The sequence below is a fragment of the Pelmatolapia mariae genome, linkage group LG9 (assembly GCF_036321145.2).
Source record: "Pelmatolapia mariae isolate MD_Pm_ZW linkage group LG9, Pm_UMD_F_2, whole genome shotgun sequence".
NCBI lineage: Eukaryota > Metazoa > Chordata > Actinopteri > Cichliformes > Cichlidae > Pelmatolapia > Pelmatolapia mariae.
In genome coordinates this window covers 22,444,982-22,460,836 of record NC_086235.1, presented here as the reverse complement: position 1 = coordinate 22,460,836, position 15,855 = coordinate 22,444,982, and the positions used below count along the sequence as shown (strand labels likewise).

At 41.1% G+C, this 15,855-nt stretch overlaps 1 protein-coding gene across 2 annotated transcripts in view; it reads right to left on the bottom strand.

Moving 5' to 3' along the window:
* Nucleotides 1-15,855, bottom strand: part of myripb (myosin VIIA and Rab interacting protein b) — a 118,322-nt gene that overhangs the window by 8,281 nt on the left and 94,186 nt on the right. For both annotated transcript variants that reach the window (XM_063483788.1, XM_063483789.1), the window contains exons 5-12: nucleotides 10,211-10,291; nucleotides 8,247-8,344; nucleotides 7,831-7,911; nucleotides 6,979-7,140; nucleotides 5,136-5,316; nucleotides 4,279-4,805; nucleotides 1,029-1,178; nucleotides 8-781 (exon numbers count right to left, since the gene is read on the bottom strand). In XM_063483788.1, the coding sequence (XP_063339858.1) occupies nucleotides 8-781; nucleotides 1,029-1,178; nucleotides 4,279-4,805; nucleotides 5,136-5,316; nucleotides 6,979-7,140; nucleotides 7,831-7,911; nucleotides 8,247-8,344; nucleotides 10,211-10,291 (2,054 nt within the window). The remainder of the gene's footprint in view (nucleotides 1-7; nucleotides 782-1,028; nucleotides 1,179-4,278; nucleotides 4,806-5,135; nucleotides 5,317-6,978; nucleotides 7,141-7,830; nucleotides 7,912-8,246; nucleotides 8,345-10,210; nucleotides 10,292-15,855) is intronic.

Genomic DNA, 15,855 nt, shown 5'->3' with positions numbered 1-15,855 from the left:
TCCTCACCTGGTTGTTTGACAGCGCCCCCTCGTGGGAAGAAGGGGTAACAGCAGGCGAACTTGCACTGGATCCGCTCCTCGCTCCCCCTTTCTGTCCCGCTTCCTTCTCCGCATCTCGTTTATGCTGTCTCTTACTCTGCCTGTTGGGCTCTCTTTTGTCTCCTCTCTTTTGTTCCTGGTCTTCCACTTTCATATCTAAACTCTCGCATGCCTTCTCAAACCTCCTCTCCCGACTTCTGCCGTCTTCTCTCACTGAGGGACTCTTTATTAGCTTCTCACTTCTTTTAATCTCTTGTCCGTTCACTTGTTCTACTGCTTCGCTTGCTCTCTCTCTTGATTTGTCACTCACTCGCTGCCTCTCTCGCTCTCTTTCCTTTGGCTTCAATTTCTCTCTCTGTCTGTCACTTTCTTTATCCGTCTGCCTGTCTGCAGGCCAGTTTGTGCACTCCTCCTCAGATGAGCTGCCGTCTTTGCTGTTGGCACTGATGACCAGCTGACCAAGTCTAGACTGCAGCTCCCCTTCTAGAGGATCTCTGGTTTTGGATCCAGGCCCTGAGCTACTGGATGAGAGCTCTCGCCCCAGGGTCAAGGAGGGGGGCTGAGAAGGGCTGGGGACCGGTGAATTTGGCGCCACTGTGTCCAGGTCCTCTGGCTCGGTTGTCATAGCATCTAATTTGAAGGCGTCTGATGCAGCTGTGGCCACTGGTATAGTGTCAGATTTTGGCTGTTCCTCACTTAATCCCCTCTTCAGCAGGGCGTGGAGTAGAATACCACTGTTTTCCTTAAATGTCGACATGTAAAATCAAAAGATAATTGTAAAAATCGAGCAGGTAACCTATATTTGCAGATTTTAAAGACTAAAGCACTGCTAAAGAGCAAAGTAGCCTGAACTAGAGACCTTCATTTGTTGCCTTCCAATGGTGAAGCAATGCTTTACAACCAAGCCGAACAGCCCCAATAAATAGATGCATAGATGGATTTTAAAGTGAGTTCCTTTTAACAACCAATAAGGAATCACTAAATTTTACCTGCACTAAGGGGTAGACGGACTGTGGATGGCTCTGGCCTCCAATCCTGTTTTGCTCTGATGATGACTCCCTCTTACTCTTCCTGCGTCGCCGTGATCTTCTGACGGGATCACTTTGCCTCTCCTCTGCCTCGCTGCTGTCTCCCATCACCTGGAAACAGTGACAGGAAGTAAACAGGTACATGTGCCACCGTTACATATCAGATTAAAGCTTTCACATGATAACATGCTTTTCTTTCTAGGACTGTCTTTTGTTATCAGGTTTTAATTGAACGCAACTATTATTTCCGTATTTTTGTTGGCTCATTTGAGGCCTCTGCACCAAGGACTGCAAGTTAAAACTCACGTATCTTTTGTTCTCTATTGTTGTCTCTACTAAAAAAAAAGAGCTAACTGGAGGGTGGGTACTTTTCACTTAAGGAACATTGAGTCCAAAAAAAGTGTAACAGTGAGCATCCCCAGTTCTACAAAAGTAGTCATGACCTTTTAACCCTTAGATGCACCACGTGGGGTCATTTTTGACCCCACGTGTTGTTTTTCTTCAATATCTTTAAAATGCAAAGTTGTAATATATTCATATTCCAGGTATTCCTCATAAAACATGTTTGTAACATGAGGCCATTTGCATTTTTATTCATTTTTTCATTAATTTAAAAAAAAATGCAGTTTTTGTATCACTACCCCACTCTTCCATAAGTGGGGTCAAAAATGACCCCAAGCAGTTCCTATGGAATCTTCTATGAAACTTTCATTCTTAGCTACTCTGACTGACCCAATTACACTTCTGATGGATCAAGAATTAATTTTTACACAATAACATACATGATTTACAGTCAGGGCTGCACATAAGTGGTCCGCAGGTGTGCATTCGCTGTCAAAATAAGTATTCCCGGAAATTCAGAGAATACGCGCTTCTTTTGTGGTGGAGGAACACCAAAGTAATTGCTTACGGAGCTTGCTTCTTTGACATCTTTAAGGGTTCTGAACAAATGTCTGTCCTCCTCCAGAACATCTAATGTACGTAAACGAGCGTTCCAACTTCTTATCTGGTGCGTGTCTTTTTTTTGACAGCGAATGCGCACCTGCGGACCATTTATGTGCAGCCTTGTTTATAGTTTCCTGTGCATTTCAAACATTGTCCTTTCTGGGTTTTTTTTTAATATCTAAAGTAACATGGCTGCTATGAGGCCAGCTAGGATCCCTGTGGACCTTGCCCTACAAATGATCCAGGGCGAATGGGATGAAGAGCCCATCGGAGGCACTGACTCCGAATCTGAAATCTCAGATATAGAGGACCCAGACTATTGTCCCCCACACTGAACAAGGCCAGTCAGATACAGAGGAGTCCTCTGATGAGTCCTCTGAAGAGGAAATGGATATTGAGTCTAACAGAATGAGCCCCTCTTACTGCTCTAGCCACAATATACTGAATTAGTCAGCCAGGGCTTGCACCTGGGTTTAGTACTGTCTCCCCAATAGATGCATGGAAGATGTTCATGTCTGAGATTATAATAGAAGAGGTTCTGACATGCACAAACATGGAGGCATGGAGAGTAGCCATAGACCATCAAACATAAGCTCCTGGCCTTCATTTGATTGACCATTCTTGCAGGAAGTGAGAAGAACTGGGATGTACCAGTCGGTGTGTTTTTTGGGAGTCCTCTGCATAACCCATTGTACAAGGCCACTATGTCAATTCAAAGATTTAAAGATATTCGCAGTTTCTTGCACTTCGATGACAAGAGGACCAGAGCCTACCGACTGAAAACAAACCACATGGCAGCTTTCCACTACATATGGAGCCTGTTCCTGGTCAACTGCAGGCAGAAATTCATCCTCAGTGATTGTGTTACAGTGGATGAACAACTTGTGCCTTTCAGAGGGAAGACCCAGCTTCTGCAGTATATGCAGAGCAAGCATACAAAAGTAATACAAGTGATACAAAAACTGCAATTTCTTAAAATTAATGAAAAAATAAATAAAAATGCAAAGGGCCTCATGTCACAAACATGTTTTATGAGGAATACCTCAAATATGAAAATATTACAACTCTTCATTTTAAAGATTTTGAAGAATAACAACCGAGTTTATAGCAAAATGCACTGTTTCTATTTGGGGTCATTTTTGACCCCACTCGTGGAAGAGTGTAGGTATTGGTAGGTTGCGCATCCAAGGGTTAATCAGCAAATAAAGAGCTGTTAAGTAATGATATTTAATGATAAAGAGCTTTTAATTGTTTAGAATGCAGTAGTTGCATTTGAAGGTTATTTGTTCTTAGTACATTTTCCTTTGGTACCATGCAACGGTAAGCCATAACAATAAAACCAGTACTAGGTGAAGAGAATAACAATGATCGTCTTGTGAAAATTAAACTAAACCCTTGGTTCGGACATTCATGTGCACTCAATGATTGTCTGTGTCTATGTGTTAGCCCTGCGACAGACTGGCGACCTGTCCAGGGTGTAACCTGCCCCTCGCCCTAAGACAGCTGGGATAGGCTCCAGTCCCCCTGTGACCCTGAAAAAGGATAAGCGGAAGCGAATGGATGGATGAATGGATGGATGGAGCTCTATAGACTCTCTATTGGTTCCTCGTTTGCATTTTTCTTTTTGTTCTTTCTTTATTTGTTCATGTCTGTTATTATTCAGAGTGCATGCGTAATATGCAATAAGTTGACATTAAAAAGAGTAAGAGAAAAGGGGGAAAAATAGGTGAAAGTATAAGAATAAATATTCTTATCCCTTCATCACTCCTCCTTTCGATGGTAAGTAACATTCTCCCTTCTGATTTTTATGTCGATTTTATGTAGACACACTATACACTTCACGTGTAAGTTCACTAGAGCCTAACTGATATAGGATTTTAAGACTGATAGCAATACCGATATTTGATGAAGCCAATACTCTGATATATCAGTCAATATACTTTCTTTCTTCCTTTTAGAATCTCCCTAACATTTCTCATGTGTGGTTCTTTATTTCTTCAGTTATGCTCTCTCCTGCTCTGCTGGGATCAGCGGGTTGTTGTGCTTGTGATGATCTATACTCGCATTTCCAACAGGGAAGTTGCAGAGTGCCCTCTGGTGGACAACATCAACACTGATAATATGGTTGAAAGGTGTTTGCAGATATTATAATTATAATATTTGCAGATATTAGCCCACCAACTCCTTGGTAGGGCTCTAAAATTCTCATTACAAAGGACAATATTTACATCTGACTTTGTAGAACAGGATAATTCAAAGACATCACCTTAGGGTTAAAGTTCACATCCAATGACTCTGATTGGACTGGGTATGGAGAAAAGTTCTGCTGAAGGTGTTGGTGATGCAGCGGCTGGTGATGAGGGTGAAGGTGCGTATCCGGTGGTCCTTTCTTCCTCATCAGATTGTGGGGTGGTTTACGGGGACACGCAGAGAGCACTGACGAGGCCTCGGAGTCCGAGTTGAGAGTCTCTGTGTTGGTGTACTGCCCCGAGGATGGTGAGGTGACGGGGAGATGCTGAGTGTAAATCCACTCTGGGTCGTGCTGCGAGTCCGTGTAGTAAGTCTCATCTGACAGTTTGCGGCGAAACTGCCTCAGCGCTGCACCCCAGCCACCTTCATCGTCCTCCTCTGAGTCAGATCCCATCTCGTCGTAAGCGGAGACAACACCGGACTCCTTTTCCAGCACGCTGAACAACAGGCTCTTCCTCTTGGTGAGCAGGCTGGGCCGAGACAGCTGGGAACTGTGCAGAGCAATCCAGTTGCCGTCTGGACTCTGGAGCACTGAAGATGCACCTGGATGAAAATCATAAGCAGCAGCAGGAAGTATAGAAGAACGGAGTCAACTGCAGGGATTCAGAGAGTACTAAATAAATTCAATATCCATACTCTCAATAAAATTATATGAGCCTAATATAGAGCAATGCATGGGGTAAATTTCTACAAATAATTTGTATGTCTTTGTATGTATGTGCATCTTTATGACATGTAAAAGTAAATCTATGGCCTTTGTCTAAAAATCTTTAAATCTATTCAGTTATGCATCTACACAAAGTTATATTCAAACTGATAAAAGCAAAATGGAAAGCTGCTCAACCAAAAACAGTCTGTGAGTGTGACTTTTACTCGAGTTATCCAGACGATCCATGCTCTTCCAGGTGGGTAAAGATGCGGCCGCCTTTGGCTCCCTTTTCAGAGAAGCGTATTCCTGCAAGCCGTCGTTGCCGCCACCGGCCTCAGCCACCTCCTCCTCTGGACCCTTCTCCGGGGAGTCGTCACTGGTGAGAGAGAACGCTGACCGCAACCGCTGCAAGAACAAACATTGACACACACACACACACAGGTAAATACACAGAAATATGACACAGATCCGAAGAATGGCACACAACTCTGTTGACAAGTTCTTTCTTTTGTTTGTTTTCTGTTGACAGGAAGTTCAGACAGATTTTTAGCTGAGAAACATCTACAAAGATAACTGGCACTTGGCCAGAAAATATAATATCCATATATAGTAATTAACTAATACACATGAGAGCATTTGGTCGTTCTGGACAATTCACTTCCTGTCCAGCAATTAAAAAAAAAAAACCCCTAAAACGTCGCTACTATGCCGGCTGTAATTTACCATTCTAACCAGCAGGTGGAGCTATAACACTGAGCAAATATCTACTAAGGAGTTCCTGTGATTGTTTCTGTGTGAAACAAATGAAAGTTATACATTTACATTAGACCAAGATTTTAATATACTAAATCACTAGTCCTTTATTACTTAATTTTTGTGTATTGTGTATTTTTGTGTAATATTTGTGTATCTGTGGAACAACATAATTCATGAGAGCTTTGTGGTGCATTTTACATTTGGCAGCTTTTAGGAATAGTGTCTGATCTGTACTCTGGCGTCAATTCGAAAAATAAGCTAAGCTAAGCTATACTTTATTCTTCCCCAAATTTGAGAAATTAATTGCAGAATTAAACACAAAAAAATCATTCCTCTTTAAAAAGGGTGGGGTACAACATTAAGGTTTAGTGTTACACCACGTAAGTACGCATGTGAGTGTAAATCTGCATGCTTTGTCTGTCAGTGAGTGGTTTTGTAGAGAGCTGATAAACACAGCTTATCCCATGGCAGGCAGAGCAGTCGAGGAGGATCCCTGCGTATTTCACAAGACTTTGATCTTCACTGAGTGAAACAGCAGGAAACTGAAGGCAGAGCCCCGGGGAGAGCAGCCTTGATGCTCTGCACACACACAGGACGATGACAAATCTCCAGGAGTCCTTGTTGACTCGTAGTATGAACCCGTGCCAGGTGTGTGTACTATTGATTTGCCTATGTGTTCCTGTGTGAGGACTTGCTGTAGTTGGCATATTGTATTATCTTTTTTCAAAAAAAAGGACCTTTCCCTCAAACCCACAACAGTAAGTAAACTCTTCTAGAATTATCCAACACATCATTAAGAAAAATCAATATTAAAAAAAGAGTCTGAGGAAAAGAAACTACAGCTTATATTAAGAAATCTAATCGTACTACCTAATTTCAAGTGACTGCATTCACAAGTAGTCAAAAAAAGAGAACCTGTCATCGGTGGGTCATGTACAGAGCAGTATGTGATCCATGCTACTGAAAAGTCGCAGACTTGCTGGCAAACAACATTCCTGTGTTTAAAGCAAACAAAACTACGGACACAGCACAAACACACACCCACAAAAACAGCAAAAGAAAAAATGTACTCTTTGTGCTGTGAAATGAAACATGATAAAAATGTGCAGCATGTTTGCTGGGAAAAAAGAAATCACACACTGTAGTGCCTCTTAGAAGTGTCTCATTGGCTATGTCCTTCTTTAATATACAGCTCATGCTTTATCTGTATTTATTCTCCACGTATGTTTTTGACTTAAATAGAGATGGCTGAATACGGCAGCATGACATGCTCCATGTATCCCAATAGTTTGGACTGACACACGGACTCACATAGAGAGAGTAGGAGGTTTTGAGCGGGTCTTGTGGTCCTTGTGATGAAGTGTGAGGCTGAGAAGGAGAGGGCAGTTCACTGGGCTGGATCAGAGACTGAGACTGAGGCCAGACAAAGTCATACTCTGTCTGCATCTCTGAACGCTTCCTTCTCTGGATGATCTGAGGGAAAAGAAAAAGAAAAAAAAGGAAGTGAAGAAGATGATGAGAAGAGAGAACATGACAGAGACTGTGCATACAAGCTATAAGGCGTACACAACAAGCTTTTTAAAAGGATGAACTAGAATAATAAATGCACAACGGAAAACAGAAATGCGCTCGTACAACAGAATTTTATATTTAGCCATTAATAATTTTTAAAGCGATGATTTAATTTTCATTTAAATTTTATTGTAACATTATGTGCTGAAAGTATTTCATTTCCAGTGAACTGATTTCCAACACGTTTGACTTTAAACTCAAAGGCAATCAAACAACTGCAGATCCTGGCTCCACTCACTATCTGCATGCAAATTAGATGCCATGTGTAAAATTAAAGCAGTTGTCACTTGAATTTTAAAGTAATTTATGCAGATTTTGACACTCTAAATTATGATTTTCAAAGACCTTCTGCTCTTTTCTTGCTTGAAAATTATTTCCTGTGCCATATTTCACTAAAACGTTATATAAGTGTAATGATTTCTGTTTGAAATTATAGAGTAAAAGCGTAATTATTCATCAATCCATTTGTAAAGGGTGGAGAGGAAAGGCATAGCCTGAAGTGTTACATTTTTTTTATTTTGAAAGATTTTAGCTGCAATTAATGCTTCCACATAAAAGAGATGAATAAACCTGCAGTAAAGTAATACCTACTTTTTGTACAATGGTTGTGGCGAGTTCTTCTATGAGCTCCTCTTTGTGGTCCCGCAGATACCGAGCCTCATTCTGTTTCTCCTAGACACACACACACACACACACACACACACACACACACACACACACACACACACACACACACCATATTCAGTTCAAAGTGAATGTGAATTACCAGGAGAGAGTCTGTGCAAAGGTCTTTGCCAAAAACCATGACTGTATCCCGCTGATACTGAGACCAAGAGGGAGGCAAGAGGAGAGGAGAAGTAAGAAGCCATGACAGTGATATAGGGGATTGAAAATATGGGGATGGAGAGCAGGAAGGCAATACGAAAGCTCTGAAAAGTGGGGGGAAGAAAAGAAGAGGCAGAGGAGAAGAGAGTGAGAGGAAGAAGGGGAAGAGAGGGATGTCTTACCAAGCTGTCACTGAACTCCTCTGCCTTAGCAATGGCCTCCTCTATAGCCTCCTCAGCAACACGCAGGGCGACTGTGAGTGTCTCTGCCATACTGTGCCCTGATAACACAACACAGCGCACACAAGATAAATGCATGCATACATGTATACAGAGTTCCCTTAACCTTCCCTCACCTGTGGATGGTGATAGTGATCCACTGCTTTGCTCCAGAATGAACTACACTACATAGAGAGAGCCACATACACATTATACCTACAGTATCGACTTGAAACCCATGCCACAAAGCTCCGGGTGCACAGCTTTTGTGCTGATGTTAATGCCAATGGAGATTCGGTTCTATGCTGTTATTGAGTAAGCAAAGCGTCAGAGACTTTTATGAAGTCCATCAGCACTCTGCACAGAGAGACATAGACACCGCTTAATTAACTTTACACAAACCACGCTCAAATTCAGTCTTTAAACGACCGAATTTTTTAAATGTTTGTAAAGGCGCACTGCATGGCTAGCGGCAATGGGACTGAAAAGACCTGAATCCAAAGATTTAGAGGTGTGGCCTAATACTTTGGTCCATATAACGCATTTAAATGAATATTTCCTGAAATTTCCTACAGACATTCATAGTTTCCTAGAGCCCTAAATTACCTTATTTGACCTTTTTGCACAAATTTTAGTTTCTAACTATTGCAGCAGCAGTGCCATTGAAATTAGACAGGTGCTTTCTATTGTAAGGTAAAGACCCTGCAATAATACAGAGAAAACCCCAGCAATCGGACAACCCTCTACGAGCAATTGGTTGGCAACAGTGGGAAGGAAAAACTCCTTTTAACAAGAAGAAACTGGCGCCATCTGCTGTGACCTGTTGGGCACAAGGGAAGGGACTGTGGAAGGGTGCCTTCTGTCCTGAATGTAATTATAATAGCTAATGGTTAAACACAGTGGTGTAGAAACACAAAAAAGAGTGAAAAAGAGTGAGTGAAGAAGAAATGCTAAGTGTTTAATGGGAGCAGCCTGAGACCATTGGTGCATAATTAAGGTAGGTTTTCAGGGTCACCTGATCTAGTTCTATCTCCTTTATCAAAAAGGAAGTTTTAAGCTTAATCTTAAACACAGTCTGTCTCCCAAATCCAAACTGGGAGCTGGTTCCACAGAAGAGAGTCCTGAAAGCTGTCGACTCTGCCTCCCATTCTACATTTAAATACCCTAGGAGCCACAAGTAAACTAGCAGTCTGAGAGCGAAGTGCTCTATTGTGGTGATATGATACTATGAGGTCTAAAAGTTAAGATGGGGACTGATTATTCAAGATATTATTCAAAATGCTAGACTTAACAGGGATCCATCGAAGGCAAGGTAATATGGGAGAAATACGCTCTTTCTCCTTCTAGTTCCTATTTAGTGCCTGCTTAGTGCTGATGTTGCTAGGATGCTGAAATACAAACATCCTTTCAAACAATTTTATTTAATGTGTACAACGACCCTCAATTTGACTCATACTACGATTATTTTACCCTTGCTTTAAATCATCATAAAAGAGCGCAGTTTTGTTGGCATTTCTGACACACCTATAAACACAAATACACACACACACACATTAAGCATATGGTATTTTTTTCTGCGTGGGCCTTTTAGAAGCTGACATTATCTAAATGGCAGATCTTGATCACTGCACAAACAGCAGATAATTACCAGTAAACAAACAAAATTGGGTTTGTTTATTGTCAGCCGCATATCTTGTTAGCATATTTATCCATTTATGAAAGCGTACGTGTAAATATAATAAGCATCCACAAGAAAATCTGCTGTCTGTGGTGAGCGCAGGGCGAGAATTTTATTTATGTGCACTTTTGCATGTAAGGAGGTTTATTTGCATTTGCATCCAGGGGATATAGAAAAGCACAAGCATGCTGATTCTACCTGTGGCTGGAATTACCCATCTGCAGTGCCCTCCCATCACCGCATCCCTCACCTTCGCTCTGCTTGTAGAAGGCGGAGTCACTGCCGCAGACGCTGCCATCGTTGTCGTTGCTTCCCTCGTGAACGCTGCTTTCTGAAATACAGAGGCCGTGAAACGAAGCCTTCAGATAAAAGCTTTCAAACACAGCCTGTCACAGAACTTCAAATATCCTGCGTGTATCATTCCAGATAATATAATCGCCGCATGCTTTTTTTTCTGTTCTGTCACCACGTTAAAAGTAGGTTACACTGCCAATGTCACCAAGACCTCTTTTTCTACTCTCGTCAACTGGATTCCCAACTGCACTTTTGTCATCTTGTCAATTTGTATTGTTTCGCTTCTTCGACTCGGTGCCATTTCCCAATTGTGATGTTTAAAAAAAAAAGAAAAAGAAATAAACAAAAATAAGATGACAGTTGAAAGAAAATGACAATTCATCTGATAATTCCCTTTGCCTTTCAAACAAATGACATGTTTTTGCTCACCAAGGACACTTTCTCTTAAGCATCACAGTGCAGTGGTGTGTTGTTTTTCCTGTGTGTGTTTTGTGTCTAATTCAGGCCAAATCTCTTGTGAGTCTGTGCTATATTTGTGCAGTTATCTTTTTTGAGCAAATTCCTAAAATCTAGAGTTACAGCAAAAGGGACGTTACTGTAACTCAAGATGGAAATTTGACAGGTCTACTTAAAGAGCTGTGAAACCCCAGAGAAAGAGTAGTAGTTACTATATGCCCGCCTTCAAAACCAAATATTCCCTTAGTGGCCCATTAACTCCTGTTAGATATCTCCCCTGCGGTTCCCATTTATTGTGGCCTTTCACATCAATCTAGCTGTTAAAAAAAAATGAAAAGGGAGCACGTGGACATGCAGATTTTAAGAAGACAAACTGTCTGATGACACCAGAGAGCTCTCTGGGTGAATTTCCAACTTAGCCTCTGATATAAGTCCTTCTCAAACATGAATCCTGGCTCTTTTTCCATCTTTGGTTTTCACTTCAGCTTGTTTCCACTTAGCACCCGGAGCCAAAACAAAAACCAAACTTCTACTCAAAGCCTAGGCTTTGTCCCAACATTTCAGCCCCTGCTGCTAACAAAACCCACAAGCAAGACTAAATTCCATGATTCCCACTCTTGGCCCGTCTCCTATAGCTTCTGCCGTTAATCTAGCCCCGATGCTGCTCCTGTTGGACGGGCTGCTGTCACTGACTAAATACACAGAAGCAGCAGAATGTGCCCGATGGTTTGGTGCAAGTCTGCCACTGATCTCTGCCACAGCTAACTGCAACACTGCCAAGAAAACAGGCAAACCGTTACAGAGCCATCACTCTTTCACACTCCAGTGTTTCTATTGGATGAAAGGTTGATATCTCCCCTGAATATGTACATTTTGCAAGGAGCAGCAATATGTCTTATAAAAGGCTTTCAGTGCGGGTTTAATGGGTCCCACGGATGAAAAAAGGAAGCCAAGTAAACAAAAAAACAAATCCATCAAAATTACAGAAACAGCATTTTCTCCATTCCCCCATGAGAGCAGCAGTAACAGAGCCAGCTGTCAGCCGTGCTGTACTAGTCCAACTCTACTGCAAGATGAACTACTGTTTGTCAAAGCTCTGCAACATTATAGTGCAGAGCCCGAAAGCCAGGAACTCTAAACTGCTATATTACTTCTTTCAGAAAAAACAATGTTGAACATGCCTCTGCGCACTGCTTTAAAGTCGCGTTTGCCTCACTCTACTTTGAGGAGTTGCAATAGATTTTGCGCTGCCTCGTGCATGTCCACCTGTAAGCCCAGTTCTCCCAGTTGCAGTAAGGTATAACAAGCCCCCAAACTATTACACGCTCCACACCTCCTTTCCTCTTCCAAAGTTGTCTCACCTTGACTCACACAGAGTCCAACAGAGCGGTACTGTTCTCGCTTGGTTAGAGCTGAATTATAGTTTCTGACAGTGTGGAAGGAGACAATAGGTGGGGGAAATTACCTGCAGCTGCTCAGGACAATATAGACACAGAAAAGACCGCTGTCACAGAAAGTGACACGCCTCACAAGAATCACACAGACACACACTGACTGGTAGGAAAGTGGGTGGAACTGCACGTAGACACAGAGGATGAAAATCTTTCTTAACCTTAATGGAAGCAGCCTGGAGCACGCTGTCGTTTATTCAGCGTATATTCATCACCGACGAGCACTTTACAAATTTAACAAAAAGCGCCTCCACTCGCGACGAGCTGCAAACACAAAATTGACTTATCGCATAATAAAGTGAATACAGCAAATGTGTTGGCAAACAGTTGCTTATTTAGCATTCCCCTCACCGACCGTTGAACAATATATCTGTCTTACTCCATTTGTAATACTCTACTCTGCTCACCAGCAAAGTTGGTAATGTTTTCAGCAAATGGTGATTGGCTGGGTAGTGTATGCTTGATTTTTAACCTACATTAATATTTCAAAGCTTGTTTCACGGAAAGAGTCGCCTGCTGCAGCTTGCAATTAAGTCTGGAAGAGCCGTGAAAACAAAACAAAGAGTTTAAATGAACGACACAGTTAGCTGGACAATTTTTAAATAAAATATATACCTGCATGTCCGTTTTAAATAAAGAACATCATTGCTTCTGATATTTTTGATGCCAAAAATAATTAGATGTTGTGAAATTATTCATATCACTAAGCTTTGCAGCATTTGTATAATCATAGTGACTGCCAAAGAGGGTTTACCACACCATTGTTTTATTTTCCATTCTTCTGCTCATCAATGAGTCACATGTCCAAAGCAGCTTTGTGGCTACTGGGTAATAGGACACAACAGAGTCATTAGCTTGCTCAGAATGACACTGATATCCATCATTACATTTCCTTAAGGGGACAAATCCACCCCATACTGAAAATCGTTATATTTGAAGGTTGTTTAAATGTTTGGGGAAAGCTGAGATTTAGGCTAAGGTTAGCTTTACTAGTAGTTATTTTTAGGGTTGGAGTAAATCTCCAGGAAATGGATGTAAGTCAATGTACTGACCTCTGACAGAATGAAAAACAACGATGCACATTTGTCACTTAAAATCCTTTTTAAATCCTTGGAGGTGTTTTATTCTCATTTTGTGCTATGAGACACTAAAATATAGGCTACGTCTGAAATCGCTGCTTTTGTTCATTCATTCACAAATCTCTACATACCTGCATAATAAGTATGAATAAACACTGCTGAAAAATGAGTCATGTGGTGTAAGGTATTTTCCCCAAGTAACCTTTCCATATGGAAGAAGTGCAAAATTTTTTACCCAATTTGAACTGAACTGGAGAGCACAATACCAAAAAAAAAGTGATGCAGATTAGGAGTCAGATGCACTATTATCATCATCATCATACTATAATGATCATACAGTATGTCTGTATATTTGTTTTGTATCTTATATCTGTCTTTATGCTTCTGTATTGGTTATTATGTTATCTGACTTTTAGACCGGAAGGTTTTTTCTTTGAATTTGGTTCCTTACTGTCTTGTAGTAGAATTCCTTGGTCATGTATTATATCCTCTGTTTGTAGCCTGCCTATATTCTAGTTCATTTTCCTTTTGTGATCCTTTCCTGTCTCCCCATTCGTGTTCCCATGTCTCTCTGGCTGTCAATATCCCTGTTTTGCCAAGTGCGCGTGTCATAGTCTGGTTCTCAGTATGTGTGTGTTACTTCCTGTTTTATTTTGATAGTCCCTTGTCTTGTGTTTGTGATGTTCAGTCTGTCAGTCAGTTTAGCTTGTTGTCAGTCTTTCAATCAGTTCCTACACCGCCCTATTATAGTTATAAATTAAAATGATAGTTTCTTGTTTTCATGGTCTTTTGCCAGCAACAAAGTTAAGTTCACCTCTTTCTGCCGAGTCCTGCATCCAGGCTGCTACATTCTGCTAATTCTTTTATACATGTTTGTGAAGGTACACTAAACAGCTAGGGACTGAAATGCAAAGATTAAGAGGTGTGTTCCAATGCTTTTGTCCATATAGTGTATAATGGATAAATACAATACACTACATAGGCTAGTATGTAGTACTATAACTCCACAGTATGTGTAACCAGTTAACTACACAGGCGCTTCAAATTACAACTGCACAGACAGAACTAGCATTGTTATTGACTTTTCTAACTGACCAGTTGAGAGCAGTTTACTGTATAATTTATAGCTTTGGCGTGTTTGTGGAAACACATGTTGACACATGAAGGAGGATACAGAGTCCACACAGAAACACTGTCTGTCTGAGAGGCTGCAGTGTGCATCATACATCTTCAGCTCCAAAGGCTGAATTAATACAACCAAATGAGGCAACATTTGCTGAGTGTTGTCAATGGCAGTGTGAGAATAAGCCAGAGGCTCAGAGCAAGTGTCCCATGTGAAAAGCGTGAGTTGGCGACCCTGCTGATGACGTTTAAATATGCAAAGTATGTTGCCCCCGGAGACTGCTGACTGAAAATGTTACCATGCTACAACGCTGATAGTGATTTATGACTGATTTATGAGCAAACACACTAAAGTAAGATTGCAAAAATAGTAAATAATATATTTGCTAAGGCATACGCCACTGTGAACACACTGATTTCTGGATTTCGCCCACAGGACGTCTATGCCTACAACCTTAACAAGCTGATGGATGTAGCTAGCATATTGCTCAAGAACCTCCTTGTCCTTCTAGAGTGCTTCAATCTCCAACCTCTATAATGCTCCATATATAAGACAGAAGCAGTGTAGAGTCAGATTTTATTAAATTTTAAGGCATTACAATTAGATGAAGAACTTAATCTAGTTCATGCATGGTCTTACAAGAATAAAACTGTGTACGGATATTGAATAATATGGTTTAATAGGCCACTGCGTGCAGCAGAAATCCAAATTCTCTGCTGTGTTGGAATAAAAATATTGATTACAAAAGCAAGCGGAACTGCATGCTCTCATAAACAATTTGGGTTATGTTGATTGAAATAAATAGAGTGTAATAAAACAGACTATGTGGAAAGACAGAGGAAACAAAAGAGAGTAAGGGTGCATGAATAAATGAGCCAATAAAGCTCCACTTAGAGCATTCCTGAAGTGCCAGCAGCAGCGGCAGCAGGAGGAGGAGGAGGAGGAGAGTCTAGGCCGTTTCCTTTCAATTACTATGCAGCATCTGGCAGCACATACAGTCTCATAAACAAAGTCCTCAGAACAATGGCTTAACTGACAGAGTGTCTGTTCACATCATGAAAGCCTAGGTAGTGAAGAAAAGTAACGTTTATTTATCTCTTTAATTTCTGTGAGAATTTGGCGTTTTACTCATCCTTATTTGAGATTATGTCAAAGTCATTTAAATCTATCATGAAATGTAAGACACACGATGTAGGGTGTTTGATGAAATAACTTCATCCAGGTGGGGCTTCTAGCACCGGGAAGCGTGTGGGTTCATGCGTGATGAGAAATTAATTAGTATCGGGGCAAACACGGCTTTTAAAGTTCAAATGATGGCGGCGAGCAGTAAAATGAAGGAGAAAAATGTTTCCACTAATTAACTGCAGCTTTCAAATTTTTTTTTCACTTCTGAAAAGCATCCAAAGCCACCTGCAGACCATAATTACTTAAAAGGACTGACTTGATGACTTGAAGCAAGCAGCCGATTGGACTAATCTTTCTAATGCAGGAA